The 16,216-nt window shown below is 42.6% G+C and overlaps 2 protein-coding genes across 3 annotated transcripts in view; one reads left to right on the top strand and one right to left on the bottom strand.

The window, feature by feature from the left end:
- Window positions 1-550, top strand: part of zgc:158785 (uncharacterized protein LOC791214 homolog) — an 11,221-nt gene extending 10,671 nt beyond the window's left edge. The window contains exon 4 of the mRNA XM_038700524.1: window positions 1-550. This exon is cut by the window's left edge and continues 52 nt beyond it. Coding sequence (XP_038556452.1) covers window positions 1-107 — 107 coding nt within the window. The 3' untranslated portion in view covers window positions 108-550.
- A 2,480-nt stretch (window positions 551-3,030) lies between these two features.
- On the bottom strand, window positions 3,031-16,216 carry lmnl3 (lamin L3). 2 transcript variants are annotated; one of them, XM_038701592.1, is made up of 12 exons: window positions 15,837-16,216; window positions 14,898-15,054; window positions 14,214-14,339; window positions 13,884-14,054; window positions 12,443-12,568; window positions 9,499-9,719; window positions 9,179-9,398; window positions 8,214-8,321; window positions 7,968-8,084; window positions 7,769-7,879; window positions 7,564-7,624; window positions 3,031-3,378 (listed from the first exon to the last, which is right to left on the bottom strand). In XM_038701592.1, exons 1-11 carry the CDS (start codon window positions 16,214-16,216, stop codon window positions 7,589-7,591), a joined length of 1,773 nt encoding a protein of 590 aa, XP_038557520.1. In that variant the 3' UTR covers window positions 3,031-3,378; window positions 7,564-7,588. The 2 variants fall into 2 exon arrangements, with proteins under 2 accessions (XP_038557520.1, XP_038557518.1); XM_038701590.1 differs by lacking the exon at window positions 7,564-7,624.

Raw genomic sequence — 16,216 nt, forward strand, 5'->3', positions numbered from 1 at the left:
AGAGAGTGCAACTGCAGATTCCCTTGCCTGCCCACACCACACGTCACCAACAGACCCTGTCCATGAACACCTTCGGCAAAGCCACCAACAAAGAGACTATGGTGTAGACTACATTCTACAATCCTGAACATAAGTCACATATGAGGGAGGATAGTAACAAAGGTCAAGACAGGTTCCAATCCTGATATAGAAAAGTTGAAGCCAGGACTAAAAGACTCCTTTAAGAGGTGGAGGACTGTTACACCAGCCTCTGTAAACCTTGTTGTGGAAGCTGAGTGCCAGGAACAATTGTGTCAAAGGAGCAAATCTCAGTCTTCTCACAAACTTTGAGTCTGTCTCACATCTGACATCTTTCCTGGAGAAGACAATGAAGCGTTCTAATCTGCCAATCCAGTTACTTTCCTCCTCATGGAACAAGCAAGTGTGTTTGACTTTTAAGAACTAAAGATAGCGATACTTTAGCTCAGGCACATCATCCATCTGACAACTCATCAGGTGTTCAGATTGACTCTTTCACACAAACTTTTCAATAAAGCTCTGCTCATCAGTCATTGCTGATCTCGAAGGGTTTAGAGGGATCTGTCAGTTTGTGCCATTTGTCCAGGTTTTGACACACACACACAAATGGCATCCACCCATTATCTTCAGGTGAATGTACAGGTGCTGGTCATATAATTAGAATATCATCAAAAAGTTGATTTATTTCAGTAATTCCATTCAAAAAGTCAAACTTGGATATTATATTCATTCATTACACACAGACTGATATATTTCAAATATTTATTTCATTTAATTTTAATGATTAAAACTGACAACTAATGAAAATCCCAAATTCAGTATCTCAGAAAATTAGAATATTACTTAAGACCAATACAAAAAAAGGATTTTTAGAAATGTTGGCCAACTGAAAAGTATGAACATGAAAGTATGAGCATGTACAGCACTCAATACTTAGTTGGGGCTTCTTTTGCCTGAATTACTGCAGCAATGCGGCGTGGCATGGAGTCAATCAGTCTGTGGCACTGCTCAGGTGTTATGAGAGCCCAGGTTGCTCTGTGTGTGGCCTTCAGCTCTTCTGCATTGTTGGGTCTGGCGTATCGCATCTTCCTCTTCACAATACCCCATAGATTTTCTATAGGGTTAAGGTCAGGCCAGTTTGCTGACCAGTTAAGAACAGGGATACCATGGTCCTTAAACCAGGTACTGGTAGCTTTGGCACTGTGTGCAGGTGCCAAGTCCTGTTGGAAATTAAATCTGCATCTCCATAAAGTTGGTCAGCAGCAGGAAGCATGAAGTGCTCTAAAACTTCCTGGTAGACGGCTGCGTTGACCTTGGAGCTCAGAAAACACAGTGGACCAACATCAGCAGATGACATGGCACCCCAAACCATCACTGACTGTGGAAACTTTACACTGGACTTCAAGCAACGTGGATTTTGTGCCTCTCCTGTCTTCCTCCAGACTCTGGGACCTTGATTTCGCTGTGTCTTGTTCAAGAGTGGCTTGACACAAGGAATGCGACAGCTGAAACCCATGTCTTGCATACGTCTGTGTGTGGTGGTTCTTCAAGCACTGACTCCAGCTGCAGTCCACTCTTTGTGAATCTCCCCAACATTTTTGAATGGGTTTTGTTTCACAATCCTCTCCAGGGTGCGGTTATCCCTATTGCTTGTACACTTTTTTCTACCACATCTTTTCCTTCCCTTCGCCTCTCTTAATAATAAAATAATTCCTCTATTAATGTGCTTGGACACAGAGCTCTGAACAGCCAGCCTCTTTAGCAGGTGTCTTCAATATTGAACCTTTTCACAATATTCTAATTTTCTGAGATACTGATTTTGGGGTTTTCATTAGTTGTCCGTTATGATCATCAAAATTAAAAGGAATGAACACTTGAAATATATCAGTCTGTGTGGAATAAATGTATACAAGTTTCACTTTTTGAATGGAATTACTGAAATAAATCAACTTTTTTGATGATATTCTAATTATGACCAGCACCTGTATTCAAGGCGGTATGGTGAGCATCAGCAACTCATATCACAGCATTTAACTGCTCCTTCCCATGTAAGAATGTAAAATCACATTTGATGTTTTAATTGTTTTTCCTCAACCACACGTACGCTTCAGGCATTTTTATTTTTTATTAAATCATGGTGAAAGACAAGTGTGACATGTACAGTTACAAGGGCTCCCATATGGAATGAAACCAGAGATGTTAATATTTTGGTCTTTCTGGTGAATTGGACTCATGTACTGTAATGGTGAGGGGCAGCAGGACATGAATGCTTTGGCTACAGTAGACGCAGCTACAGCCACACTTTGTTGTATGGTTTTCAAATAAGTGTCTACAGCCATACTAGGTTAAAGGTCAGAGGTTCAGCTAAATTATTAGTTTATTCCAAGTTGGATGGCAAGGTCATTGGGACATTACAATCTGGCATAAAGTTGTGGACCAACTGACTTAAAGCCACATCGGTGGTGTGGAGAGAAAAAAAACAAACAAAAAAAAACATTTGCATTAGCTCTGATCCAGGATCGTCACACTGCAAACCATGTAAAAGATCTAAACTGTAAAGACAAATATATCTGGCCCCATTTGATTTGAGTGTAATGTAGGAGATCTTTCTTGGTCAGGGCAAATCTGTACAACGTCAATGATGTCAGTACCATAGATACCATAGATGAAATTATACAGGGCTGAATCTAGAAATCTGAACCAGATCTCTGAAAACCTGGATTTAAAAAAAAAAAAAATAAAGACCCACTGTGCACTAGATAAATGGTGTTGATACCACTAGAGCAAAGCCAGAAAGTGTTGGAAAAGGTATTTTTGAAAATGATAACTTTATGGGGGGGGGGGGGGTGAACATACCAATTTGTCTCATTAAAAATCCATCCAGCTTCCCAACTTCCTCCAGCAATTCGACATGAGTGTTGTGAGCCATCGTGAGCTGGGAGCACTTTCAAGTACACAGCTTTCCCCTCCAAATTACTATAATTGAAATATGTTGCAATTAACAGTCTTCAGTACTTAAAGCCACAAGTGTGACTGCATTTATAACTTTATTATGCAAACCATTTTATTTCACACATACATTCATTTAAATTAGATGAAATCAAGGCAAAGCTTATGATGTCTTGTGCGGTAAGAGCGATGACACAAGTGAGGAATACTGAGGTTGATACTGTTGCTCTAAGGCGTCTGAGCTGGTCACAGTCTAACATGTCATTGTCCTACTGTAGTTTGACAGAGACAAGACTTCGGTGCACGAAACTGGAACCAGATGGCAGGAGAGGTTTTCCAAGCGAACGTGAAGAATAGCAGGAGATGGACAAGCAGTCACATGACTGCACAGCTCACCTCCTTCGATAAATCCTGAAACAAACCGATCACTTTTATCATCATGGGACACATGCTAGCGTCATATAGAGTGCATTCATAAAGTATTCAGACCCTTCACATTCTCCTCTTTGTCATGTTGCAGCCGTGCTGCTTTTTTAAAACATTTTTCTCCCCAATTTACAGTCATTACCTATAATGACAACACGAACACAGGATTTGAGAAGTTTAGACTCATTAAAACAAAAACTGAAAGATCACTGACATAAGTATTTTAGACCATGAACTCCGACTTAGTTTAAGCACCTTTGGCAGCGATTACAGCCTCGAGTCTACTATGGGATGATGCAACCAGCTCTGCACACCTGGTGGCCGATTGGTAACTCATGTTGAACAGCTAACCTGTACTATAAAGTGAGGTAACTGGCTTATCCAGGTAACTTCAGGAGTAACTTCCTGATTAACCCGTACTATGAAAGGTGGATAAGTGTTACTTGAGGTCTGTTGCCATGGCAATGTATGCCGCATCTCTAAACTGCTCCAAGAAGGTTTTGTTTGTGGGTAACTCGAGGTTACCCTGTATACATGAGTCACATACCACATCTGTACTCAGTGTTAATGATGAGAAGTTGGATATTAATACACACCACTTGATAAAATGTGTTTAGATTTCATCCCGACTAATTCCACTGCGGCTGCAGCTGAAGAAATTAAGCTAGGAAACATCAGCATTACGTTCATACAGCGAGTACTGCAGCCTCTGATTTTAGGGAGGAGATCTTCATTAATTGACAGGACAGTTTTAGATGCAGCCCATCTGTAGACTGTAATTGAATTATCCTAAAGTGTTTTCACATATTTAGATCGACTATTTTACGTGTCCAAAAATTACAGAGCCAGGGGGTTAATAAACCAAGAAAAAAAGTGTCAAATTTACAAGAACAAAAATTCCCTGAAATTAAGGTTTAAAAAAAAAAAAAATAATAATAACTGTTTTCTTCAGAATATACCCAATTCACAGAAAAGTCTCTAAAGGTGCATAATTAAGTGATTGGGCTAAACTCACTTATTTCCTCACTGCTAAATCAGATTGTGAAGTCCAATATAATTTCCCAGTCAACCACCTGTCCCTATCTATATAGACACACACACACAAACACACACCACATAACAGCGCCTCCACCTTCTGAGGAAACTAGAGACTTTTCATGTCAGCAAGGATATCTTAACTCTGGTTTACTGTTCACTCATTGAATCCATTCTCACCTTCAACAGCTCATCCTGGCTCAACCTCACTGCCAAACAAAACCAAACTCTCCTGCATAATAAACCACTGCAGCAAGATAATTTATCTTTACAACCGCTCTGATCACAGGGGACCCCTCTCACCCTCTCGTAAAGTTACTGCCATCAGGCAGACGATATAAAGTTCCACTGGCCCGGAAAAACATTTACAAGAAATCTTTCACACCGTCTGCAATAACCACTCTGAACAACAAAATGACATTGTACAGCTGCTGTTTTTACATAGGGTTTAATTGTGCGTTTTAAATGAGGCACTGTTCTGGGGACAGACAGTTTTCTATGCTACACATTTACTCAATGCGATGCCAACAAGCCTCCCTGGCTACTAGTCTTTAAACTCCTCATATCCTGACACATCAACGTGCATTCTACTGGGGAAAATATAGAGCATGTTCCGTTGTGAAAAACTGCTTGCACAGCCCCTTTTATGCTAACGCGCACCAACTCCAGTTAAGTTAACACCAACTCAACTAACCAACATCTTATTCACAGTCGTACCGTTTAACTCCAGTGTAGGCAGTCCGAGTTTGTCAACGCCCGAGTTTGCCTGATAACCCTGAGTTAACTGTGTAGGTTCGACTCCCTTCGTAGTACAGGCCACTGATAGGGGGATTTTCTGCCATTTTTCTCTGCAGATCCTCTCGAGCTCTGTTGGGTTGGACTGTATATAAAGATGAACGCATCTCCACTTCTACCCACTGTACAGAGATTAAGCCAAAATATCCGCCCATACCGCTAGGGTGACTCAATCTCAAGCAGGAATTAGCTGTCTATCAAAAAAAAAAAAAAAAACACAAGAAAAAAAAACCCACCCCCCCAGCATGATGCTGCACCACCTGCTTTGTGTTTTGTTGGGATGGTATTGCGCTGGTGATGAGCGGTGCCTGGTTTCCTGCAGACATGATGCCTATAACTGAGGCCAAACAGTTCAATTCTGGTTTCATTAGATGAGATCTTTCTCACAATCAGAGTTCTCAAGGTGCTTTTTGTAAACTCCAGGCTTTCATGAGTCTTTCACTGAGTGGAGGCTTCCGTCTGGCCCCTCTGCCATAAAGCATAGATGGGCCGAGTTGTTGCAGTGATGGGAGGCCTTTCAGGAGTTTCTGCCATCTCACAGGATCTCTGAAGCTCAGCGAGTGTCCATTGGGTTCTTGGTCACCTCTTGCCAAGGCCCTTCTCCCTGATTGCTCATTTGTGGTTGCTCTAAACTCCTTCCAATTAAGAATAATGGAGGCCCTTGTGCTCTTGGCGCCTCGACACAATCCTGTCAGAGCTCTGCAGGCAGTTCCTTGGATTTTGCTCCGATATGTTTTGGAAGCTGTGCAACCTTTTATGGACAAGAGTGCCTGTCCAAATCATGCCCAATTAATTGAATTTATCACAGAGGACCTAGAGCTACATTTCAAGTGTAACAGCAAAAGGGTCTGAATATTTATGCCAATGTGATATTTCAGGTTTTTCTTAAAAATTAAGAAAATGTCTGAAAATCTGTTTTTGCTTCGTCTTTGTGGGGCTACTGAGTGTAGACTGACTTAAAATAGACACTGATGAAGGGAAAAAACAAACACGAAGCATAAGGATGCAACATAAAATTTGAAAAATTGAAAGGGTCTGAATCTTGTGTGCACTATCCATGCATCTACATCCAAAATCAAACAAACAAAGATACATAAGCGAGCAAGTTCTGCATGCAGCTCATTCAGATCGTCCCTACCTTGTGCCGATGTTAACACTAGTGTCAACTTACTGTAGCAGTAGGAACTGAAGTACTGATTCAGGATCATATAGTGAGTGTTAGGACATGCTAGCTTCTGCATTTGGGTACATACTATTCCTTCTATCTCAGTTTACTACACCTTTATACATCACGTGTCGCAATGCGAGCAAGCTTTGCTGCTGTCAGTTGCACATATGCAGTACACCTGTATAATCCAATGCGCTGCAAAAATGTAGCACATAGCAGTAGCAGCTGGATTTCCTGTACTGCAGAAGATGAGCACATCTCTGGGGCCAGACAAACACTGAGCAGCAAACTTCTATATCAAAAAAGCAAATTTGAGTTAAAAGTAAAGCGTGGAAAAAAAAAAAAAAGGAATAGTTGGCTGATTAGGAGTTCCACACATTCCCGTCAAAGTGGAAGGCGGCACACATCTCAAGCCTCGAGGAGAGAGACAAACCCACGTTTTTTCCCCTACAGGCATGAGGGCGACCTACTAAATTGAGCTCTCCACCTCCATAATTTAAACACCAAATGAAGGAACGTCTTTTGGAAGCCATTCTGGAGGGTCATGATGGAACAGAGCCTCAAACACATGTTGGGTTTTAATTTGTCACCAATCATTGTGTAACATTTATGACTAAGGGGCCTGTACCATGAAGCAAGTGTGTGGGTTAGCCAGCCATCTCTGGGCTTAATGCAGGTTTCCTGGTATGCCTGCTCTGTGATACCAGAAATTATTGTACACATTTCACCACTCGTGAAATGAAAAAGGAATACTCATGGGGAAATGTGAACGTTGCAACAACAAAATGTCAATCATATTAAGTAGTCGATTCATGGTCTGGTGTTTCTTGTAATCAAGAACACTGCCTGTTCCACATGAACACACAGGGGGCTGGTTAGTTAAACCCAGAGTTAAGAGTCAACTGATAACCATCTTTATGTTACCAGTTATCAGATCACCACTGTTAAGCTCAGGGATGCCAGGTAACCCGAAGAGAGACAGACCGAACTGAACTTGCTTCATTATGCTGGTCCCTAGTCTTCCACTCATGTCAACATGTTTGGCATGCTGCTAAATAAAACACACAAAAGCAGCAGCAAACAGTGTTAAACAAGCCATGCATCTTGTGATTCGTTCACAGACTAGAGCACACCAAGCAGAGGGCAATCAGAGGCAGCATCACCCTCCTCACCTACAGTACAGCACGCTGTCTGCACTCAAGAGACAGAACAACACTTCTTCTTTCTCTTTGGCTTCAGTGTAAAGGGGAAAAAATAAAATTGACGTCACGTTTCATAAGCTAAAGCACTTGTGTTGCATCTGTAAAAGCGTTTACACGTCATTCTGCAGTCATGGAACTTCGTGGTTTTTGGCTGGTTTTGAGAGTCTGTGTTTACCTGTCTCCGAAAGTGCTGGATGTCACTGCCTGCGACAAATTCTTCATCAAATTCCAGTTCGGTCTCTTCGCCACCTCTGCCCGTCATGCATATCCTGCGCTCCGCTACTTCCTGAAAAGGTATTGCATGACCCCTACGGTGAGCAACAGCCAACACCGTGAGATAGCAGAGACAAGCGGCTGCAGCTCACTTCACTTACCTCATGGTTGGGGTTCACAAGGGTCACCCTCACATCAGTTACGGGGCCCCAGCTCCTGTGCCCCTGTAGAATCAGGTCCCCAGACTCAGCCTCCGCCTCTGCTCCTGCTGCCCAGATCTGCCCACACATGCACCCCATTAATTTCTATTTCATATATTTGGCAAGTCCCCCCAAGACAGTGATATGAGTTTTATTTCCCCAGTGAATTGAGGGAAATACAGTTATTTAACATAAATAACTCCTCACGGTAAGAGTCTGCCCACCAGCCAGGACGCAGGAGGAAGGGATGTGGAAGGAGATGTCTCCAGCGTCTGGGAACGTCCTGCGGACAACCCAGCCACCCAGCGGCTGCTCCTGGAAATGTAGAAAAGAGAAAAAGCTGGAAATGCTGTATATAATGCTGAAAATAAGTATCCATGCTTTAAGTATATTTCATTAAAATTTAGGGCTAGGAATCTTTCATTTCCAATTTTTGGTGTCATTCAATGACTAGGCAAGGGAGCCAATTCATTCCCATTTTTAGTCCACTTTAAAATTTTATGAACCTAAGAGGCAGTTCAGCTGCAAACTGGTCTGAGTGAACAAGCAAAGCAGAGAGGTGAGTGTATACTGCATTCTCACGCCTCATGTCAGTCTTCTGCCTGACAATGACATTAAAGTGTGATTTACTGTCCACCACAGCCTGAGTGTCTCAGTTCGTTAATAGTAACGGAAGTTGGTGTTCTGAAGTCCTCCACTGTGTTAATGGGAGCACGGCTTCACCAACATTGCCCTCTGGGTGGTGCTGTACGACGCATCCACAACACTTCAGTGAAAAGCTAGTCTACAATATCAATAACTTATTTAAATTTATTTTCTGAAGTCAATTATGTTGATTTCCCAATAAAACATTAACTTCCCCTGTCAGACAAGTGTTCATCTCTACAACTTCCTGTTACAAACTTTTAGTCCATGTCCAACCCTGATGGCATCACTAGGATCTCACCAGGGTTATTTTCCTCAGATGTGACAAAGCTCCTCCAGACCTGCGGGACAAATGACTAAATAACAGTTTTCAGAGGCCAACCATGAAGTGAAGTGACTTGGACATGTGTCCCTACAAGAAATAAACTGATCTGTGCCATGATTTAGTGAAACTGGGGCATTTTAACCAACGATCATACTAAAGAGCATCTCCAAAAACCTATTATCCAGCTGCAGTACAGCCTTACCATCTCAGCATTGTTCTTCAATTTAACAAATTTTCCATCCATGTCTACTTCTGCAACACTCAGAAGGCCATGCTCTGTTGGACGACTTGCTATTTTATAGGCGGGCGAGCTGCCCGAGGCCCCCTCGTGTTTCCGTTTCCGTCCCCTGAGCTTGCGGCTGCTGTGTTCATGTGTTCGGGCTACGGTCACACGCTGTGAGGGGCTGGGTGAAAGGTGCAATCTGAGAGAAATAAAGTATGCAATGTTTTTGCTTTAGAAAATCAGATGGTAAAAAGGATGCTACTCAACTGTTGCATGATGTACATAGATGACAGGCATACCTCTGTTCCTCCACCTCCAGCATCTTCCTGTAGGCATTAATTTCCATATCCAGGGCTAGCTTCACATCCAGCAGGTTCTCATAGTCTTCCAGCTGGCTGTACATCTGGCTTCGCATGCTCAGCATCTCCTGCTCTTTCTGACAAAGTTTCTGCTGCCAAACTTCCCGCTCCCTGTCAAGAGTCCTCTCCAGCTCCTGAAAGCGGCTCTCCAGCATCATTTTCTGAGAAATGAAGAATAATAAGACCAATGTTAGCATGAAAGAACCGTTCGACAACATTACCTAGATGCCATGTAACAACGAGGTTAGGCACAAATACTTGCAAAAACAAAGATGATCAATGAACAGGAGAATCTGTTGGTTTTAGATGAACAACAAGAGTTAGCTCAACAAGAAGCTTTAGCCAGGCTGAAACCATAAAATGACCACAGTGGTTGAAATACTGAAGCAACTAATGCAGGGGAGGTGGTGTGTGCATTATTAAGACAAAAATGAAGGTCACATTGCGGGTATAAACTCGCTCAACTGTTCCAAGTCCAGTCCTGAATTTTCATGTCAATTTAAACTAACCTCCCAAACCTGGGTGAAAAACAAAGACTGGGGCCTTCTACAAAGCAAGTTTAACCCTGGGTTTTCAGTCCTGCAATGGCGGTTCACTTTACATCACCATGGTAACTAAAGCTGACTGGCTAACCTGCTCCGGAGAGAACACTAAGAGCTCCGCCTACTGACCACTCCGTTCTCTTGGAAAATAGCATCACCATTTGGAATCTTGCAGACTGTTTAATGGGCTGCTGAGGGTGATTCAGAGATGCTTTTGTATACAGAAATCGTCCTACAGACTGACGCAACGTAACAAATACATCCTGAATATGTCGGACTTGCTTTGTAGTACCGGCCCTGCCGTATAAAATATATTTGTAAGCACTTCTGTTACATAACCCACATGTAATATAACTTGCATGGATTAAACAACAGCTAGCGTTAGGTGGCGAGTTTGGACAGACTCAGGCTAGCTGCTTCCCCGTTTCAAGTTTAATGGTAAGCCAACTGGCTGCAGCTTCATATTTAGAGTGGTGGCGATTATCATTCAACTCTGCAAGAAAGTGAATAAGTGTATTTGTAGCAAGCTGTAGGTTTGTGTGGCCGTTCAGTCAGATCACCTGTAACTTAACTTAGGTCAACAGCTGTGTTTTAGTATTAATGTGCAAATGCTACAAAAAACCTAAAATTTGTTCCTTTAAATCATTTTGTATTAAGTTACCTGCACATCATTGTCACCGTATGGCCAAATGCAAAACATGGCCAGTCTATTGTAAATAAGATGCTTGCTTTTAATGCAGTTTTGTTATAGATTGGATTAAAACTGTTGAACATTGTGTTCTTTGAAATCCCCTCATGTTAGATATGAAATAAATTTATACGCAAATCATTTACTTGAACATTTATAATTATGATCACTCATTTTCCCCAGACTATGCGACACATGTATCATGTCAATCATTAAAAAAAAAAAAAAAAAAAAGGACAAAAAAACCCTCCATCTGTTTGGCTGCTAAATGCGCCATTCTTCCATGGCTTGGGTCAGCACACTTTAGCTGCGTCGTGACAATCAAAGCCGAAATGGCATGTGTTGGCTGGCTGTACCAGTGGCTAGAGAGTCTTTTCTCTCTGCTTAGTACATTCTTCTAGCCGAATATCCGGTTTGGATTTTCTACATTCCTCTGTGTACATTCAGATATCAGATGATCTGCTTCAGGAAATGCAATGTTTGTCACCAAATGTGGAAAGACACTGAACTGTGCTGCTCAACTGACGGCTGGAGGACAGAAGCAGTGCGACCAGAAATGAATTCATTTGGCTGGGCGCCGTGCCCAAGTCTTACTCCTGCTGTTTATTCACATGCTGGTGACATTCTTGTGTAAACATGCAAACATGACTGCCTATTGAGGTCAACAAAGATGATCAAGGTCATGTCTACCCATCGTACTATAAGTCAATAATGTTATTGTGACAGGCCTATACAAGAGCAACACTGGACAAGCCAGGGTCTAAAACCTAAAGAGGATTTTCAAAAGATAAGCGGCTCTCTGTACATGTACACTGCACTCATTGCTACCCGAGTTGCCTTATGATTGGTTCTTTTAAACACTATACTGTGTTAATGTGCTTTATGCTCATAGAGTAAGAAGAGTCAGATGTGGACAACTCATTTCAGCCTAGAAATACTTTGATCCAACCATTTGCATTTTTCTGCTATTTGATGATGCATGTCAAAGACAAGAACACAACCCTCTCCCAACATTCTGTCATTTAGCAACACGAGCTAGAAACCAACTTCCTTTCCCTATGATGACACTTCTGTGTAACGTTACATAGTATTTAAATGCAGCTCAGTTTTTTCACGAAGACTACTGAAACTACCAGGCTATACACAACGCTATTGCATAGAATGCTCTGGTTTGAAGATATACCTGAGGGACACTGATTTAACAAGGTGGAGGGAGCATTGTACGATGAAACAGGAAACGCAATGGTAAGGTTCTAGAACAATCCATGTAGACATCTTATTGGATCATCCAGTCCCTGTTATAAGTGTGCAGATTTGACTGTCTACTAGTTTCTTGTATTATTTGCACACATTAACACGTTCTCCAAGTTTAGCCATTATGTCCTAACAGACCCAACATTGCTGCCTAATGAGCAGACTGACTCATCATTTTGTGGAATTTAATTCAGTCTGACAAAGTGTTCAGTCAAAGAAATGTCGATGTAAGATTTTTTTCCCAGAATGTTCACTTACACCAATAGTACAGCGTCAATCTCAGTCTATTCTTTCTTTAACCAGCAGAAATGGCGAATACAACACCAGACGTATTTAATTGCTGAACAAATCGGAGAGGTGGGCGGTGATGTCTTGGTGTTTTATTATGGACTGCACTTACATCTTTCTGGTACTGCTGGAGCTGGGAGCTGAGAGTCTCCACTCTGAGCTTGGTGGTTTCCAGTTCGTCTTTGGTCGCTGCCGCAGTGTCGTTTTTCTCCAAGGCAGCCTGCTGGGCATTCTGTAACTGCAGCACAGGAAAAAACAAAAAAAGTATTAACATTTTTTTATTTTATTTCATAAACTAAACAATGTGTAGTAAATCTTGACACTTAAGCAAATCTTAAAGTGAAACTTTGTAATGATGCCAAGCTGGATGAAAATCAGCAATGTGAGGAGTATATGCAAATGAGCCATGGTCATCTTCCCTTCATGTTGCCTGCATCCAGGTGGGTAGTAATGAGATACATTTACTCCATTACATGTACTCCAGTCACTTAGTACTGTAAATTTTACTTGACAGTATGTTTATTACAGTATACCTTTCACTGGAGTAGAGTTTAGAGGAAAATTACTTTTATAATTATTTTATTATTAAATGCGCTACTTTTATTTATTATTTGATTCCCAGTCAAGATGCAGGTGGTTAGCTGGTTCCAGGTCTGCTGGCACGCTCGTTATCCGACTGCAGCCATGCCTCCACATGACAAAGCACGAGATTTCAGAGTGAGAATTCAGTTTCCTGTTAAAAACAAAGGGCGTCATTCGTAGGGATCCTTTCCATGATGTGTTCAACACCTGGTATAACAGGCCTGTTATGCACACACAAGAATGTAATTTCTTAATAATCCTTACATATTGGTGTAATTAAATCTTATTGAATTGCTCAAAAACTATCCTGTCCAAAACCAACTGGCCAAGACTACTGCTGGAAGAAAAACTATTTTAACAGTGTAATAATGGAATCAGACAGACATTCTGGCTACTTTTGAGCCAGAATCCAGGGCGGAGGAATTACAGCATATGGAGGAGGCAGCCGCTACAGTCAAGTCCCAGAGCTGCCCCCTGTCAGCACAACTGCTGGTGCCACTGCCATTAATGTGGACACCGAAGCGGAGGCGCTGTGCGTTCCACCAAGCTTTGGGCCACATATGGACAAACATTAAGACACACCCAAACTCGAAAAAAAAACAAACAACTCAAGCCAGCCAATGGATGTCTGAGCACAGAGGAAGGGTTTGTTATGAGCACAGCAACATTACAGAAACCAGAGTGTTACCCAGTGGTGCAGAGTTTAGCCTAATGTTAGAAGCTCTGAGCGGCTGTTTGTAGGCGTTGGCGTAGTTTAGGAGTGACACTGGCCTTTGATGCAACAGTCCTAGAGCATTCTGGCTGCTGTCGGTTGTCTACCTTTTGAGCAAAAGGGAGTCCCTTGTCTTTGTTCTTTCTTGTCATGAAGCACCAATTTAAAAACAAAATTCCCCTGCTGCACAGAGAGCCCAGTTTTATGAAATTAAAATCTTTCCAGTGGTAAAATCTCCCTGTAAGTTGTGTGTCGGTACCTTTGAACTGAAGGTCCTTTCCATCTCTTCTTTGTACTGGCTCAACTGACACTCATGATCGTGGCGGAGTTGCTGCATCGTCTCTGCCAGTTTACTCTCGAACTCTCTCCGTCGTCCCGAGTCCACTTCCACTAGACGGCTTTCGTGTCTGCTACGTATCTCAAGGATCTCCTACAAAACATAAACAACTGTGAGCTGTGCAAGTATCAGTCTGAGGCGATACGTAAAATGAACAGATTACACTCTGAAAGACAAGAATTGGTTGAATCTAAAGTTAGGTTTAGGTGGAGGGCATTGAATTATAGCAAAGACTGCCAAGTGTGTGTGTACCTGCTCACTGATGTTCCTCTGGAGTTCGAGCTGTTCTTTGAGTGTTTGGACCTGGTTCTCCATTTCAACCCTCCTCAAGATTTCTGAGCTCAGTTGGTTTTTTGCATCTGTCAGAACCGCCTCGACCTGGTGACCACACACACACACAGTTAAAACATACAGTAACACACACCACACGATCACAATATATTAGCCCATTTCAAACACTGAATGTTTAACAGTATTGGCTTCATCTCCCTGTAAAAGTTGTAGTTTGAGCTTTCCAGCCCAGGCCTCCATCAGAAGAGTGTTTGTTAGATAGTGATACATTGATTTCTTATATTTGCATAATAGTTAACCTTAATGACCTCAGACATGGTAACTAGATGAAGAATCATTACATCTCCAGTAGGGTCCTTGAGGGAACTCCAGGGGGTCCCCAGCAAAAAGGGGATCATTTATTTTCACTATAATTCCTTCCAGAAGTAACCTGGTGACTGAATCCATGACTACTTTAGTCATCATTTCATGCACTTTCTGGAATAACACATCTAAAAGCCAAAATCCTATCAGATGGGTGATCCTGGGACAAAATAATTTCAAAAGGGGGTTCGTGGTCTAATTTGTGTCAGTTTAGGGGTCCTGGACGTGAAAGAGTTTGAGGACCAGTGCCCTACAATGTATAACTCTAGCTTTAGTTCATACGTGTTCCAGCTGGCCCTGCAGGTCCGTAAAGTCGTCACCGAGTGTCTTGTTTGCAGACAGCAGCTTCGTGTACTCTGCATCCTTGGTGCGGAGCGTCTCCTCGACGCTCCTCCACTGGGTCAACGCATTCGCCAGATCGCCCTCTTTCTTCTGGTTCCTTTAGTGAGAGATCAGAACAGTTAATGTGCACCATGAAGGCAACCACACAACTTCTAGGGCTCTTCTCAGTTAGTTAACACTTGAGGATTCCCAATACCTGTGATTAACCTACTATCCCAATCTTCCTTCAACAGAGAAATCCACTTTTAGAGGTCCGTCATCATCAGGCTTCTGACAGGAACTGTGGCTCTTTGGCATCTGTGTTTTGCTTTTGCAAATTCTTAGTGTTTTCCATATAAATCAAAATAGTCAATGAAATCATGTAGACCACCATGGCCAACTAGAGGTACATCCAAATTATTAAACCAGACTAAACCCACACATCTGCTCCAAGTGGACAGTGTAAATATCAAACTAAACTCAGTTTAAAAAAGGAAAGTTATTTGAATGTTTACCATCTTGCCAGCAAGGTTGCACATCATAATATATGAATCACTAGTTTATTGGGGATCAAATGTGTAATTAAATAGGTTTCAGTGGAGTGTAATCCATTTAAAGAAGTTTTGGCCCCCATCTTGAGATACACCACCGAGGGCAACATTAGCGGGGAGCTGTGCGAGTAAAGACAAGGGGGAAACGTAGGATACCCTGCCGCTCGGGCTATAGATTCACCCGAACAGCAGCCTGATGTGAAGCAATTTTAGACATTTCTCGGTATGTGTTCTGCATGTGTGTGCGTCAAACGACATGCATGACTGCATTAAATAAGCCAATTTTTGAGGAGAATCTGGCTTAACAGCTTCCTCAAAACCTGCACGGTCATGTGTGGCTATAACCTGCCTGGCTTGAAGTTTCCTGTACTCATCGCAGAGGTTCCCGTAGTCTATCTGCAAACGGGCCCGCTCTCCGGCCAGGCTGTCCAGGGACTTCCTGACGTCTGCCAACTCCTCCTCGTACAGCCGCCGCACGTTGCCCATCTCCCGGCTCTTCGATTCATCTTTTTCCTCCAGCTGAATAAGCATGGATGATCTTTCGCTTTCCAGCTCCTGAACCCGCTGGATGTAGTTAGCGAGGCGGTCGTTGAGGTTACGGAGCTCATCTTTCTCCTGGGTGCGGGACAGGCAGGTCGGACTGCTGCTGGACGCGGCTGCGCTGCGGCGGCTGGCGGAGCGGCTGGAGCGGCCTGCAGAGGCGGCGGGGGTGGAGGTGGCAGAGGCCAT

Source organism: Micropterus salmoides, unplaced genomic scaffold (assembly GCF_014851395.1).
Source record: "Micropterus salmoides isolate LMB-PRFRI ecotype aquatic unplaced genomic scaffold, ASM1485139v1 Ms_hic_scaffold_6, whole genome shotgun sequence".
In the NCBI taxonomy this organism is placed as follows: domain Eukaryota; kingdom Metazoa; phylum Chordata; class Actinopteri; order Centrarchiformes; family Centrarchidae; genus Micropterus; species Micropterus salmoides.

Excerpts from the sequence above, each read along its gene's own strand:
- lmnl3 (XM_038701590.1), bottom strand. The coding sequence starts at position 16,216 with ATGGCCTCTGCCACCTCCACCCCCGCCGCCTCTGCAGGCCGCTCCAGC. Across the intron at positions 14,340-14,897 it reads TGCAGGGCCAGCTGGAACAC|GTCGAGGCGGTTCTGACAGA; the intron begins GTATGAACTAAA and ends TGTGGTCACCAG. Across the intron at positions 12,569-13,883 it reads AAAGGACCTTCAGTTCAAAG|TTACAGAATGCCCAGCAGGC; the intron begins GTACCGACACAC and ends CCTGTGCTGCAG.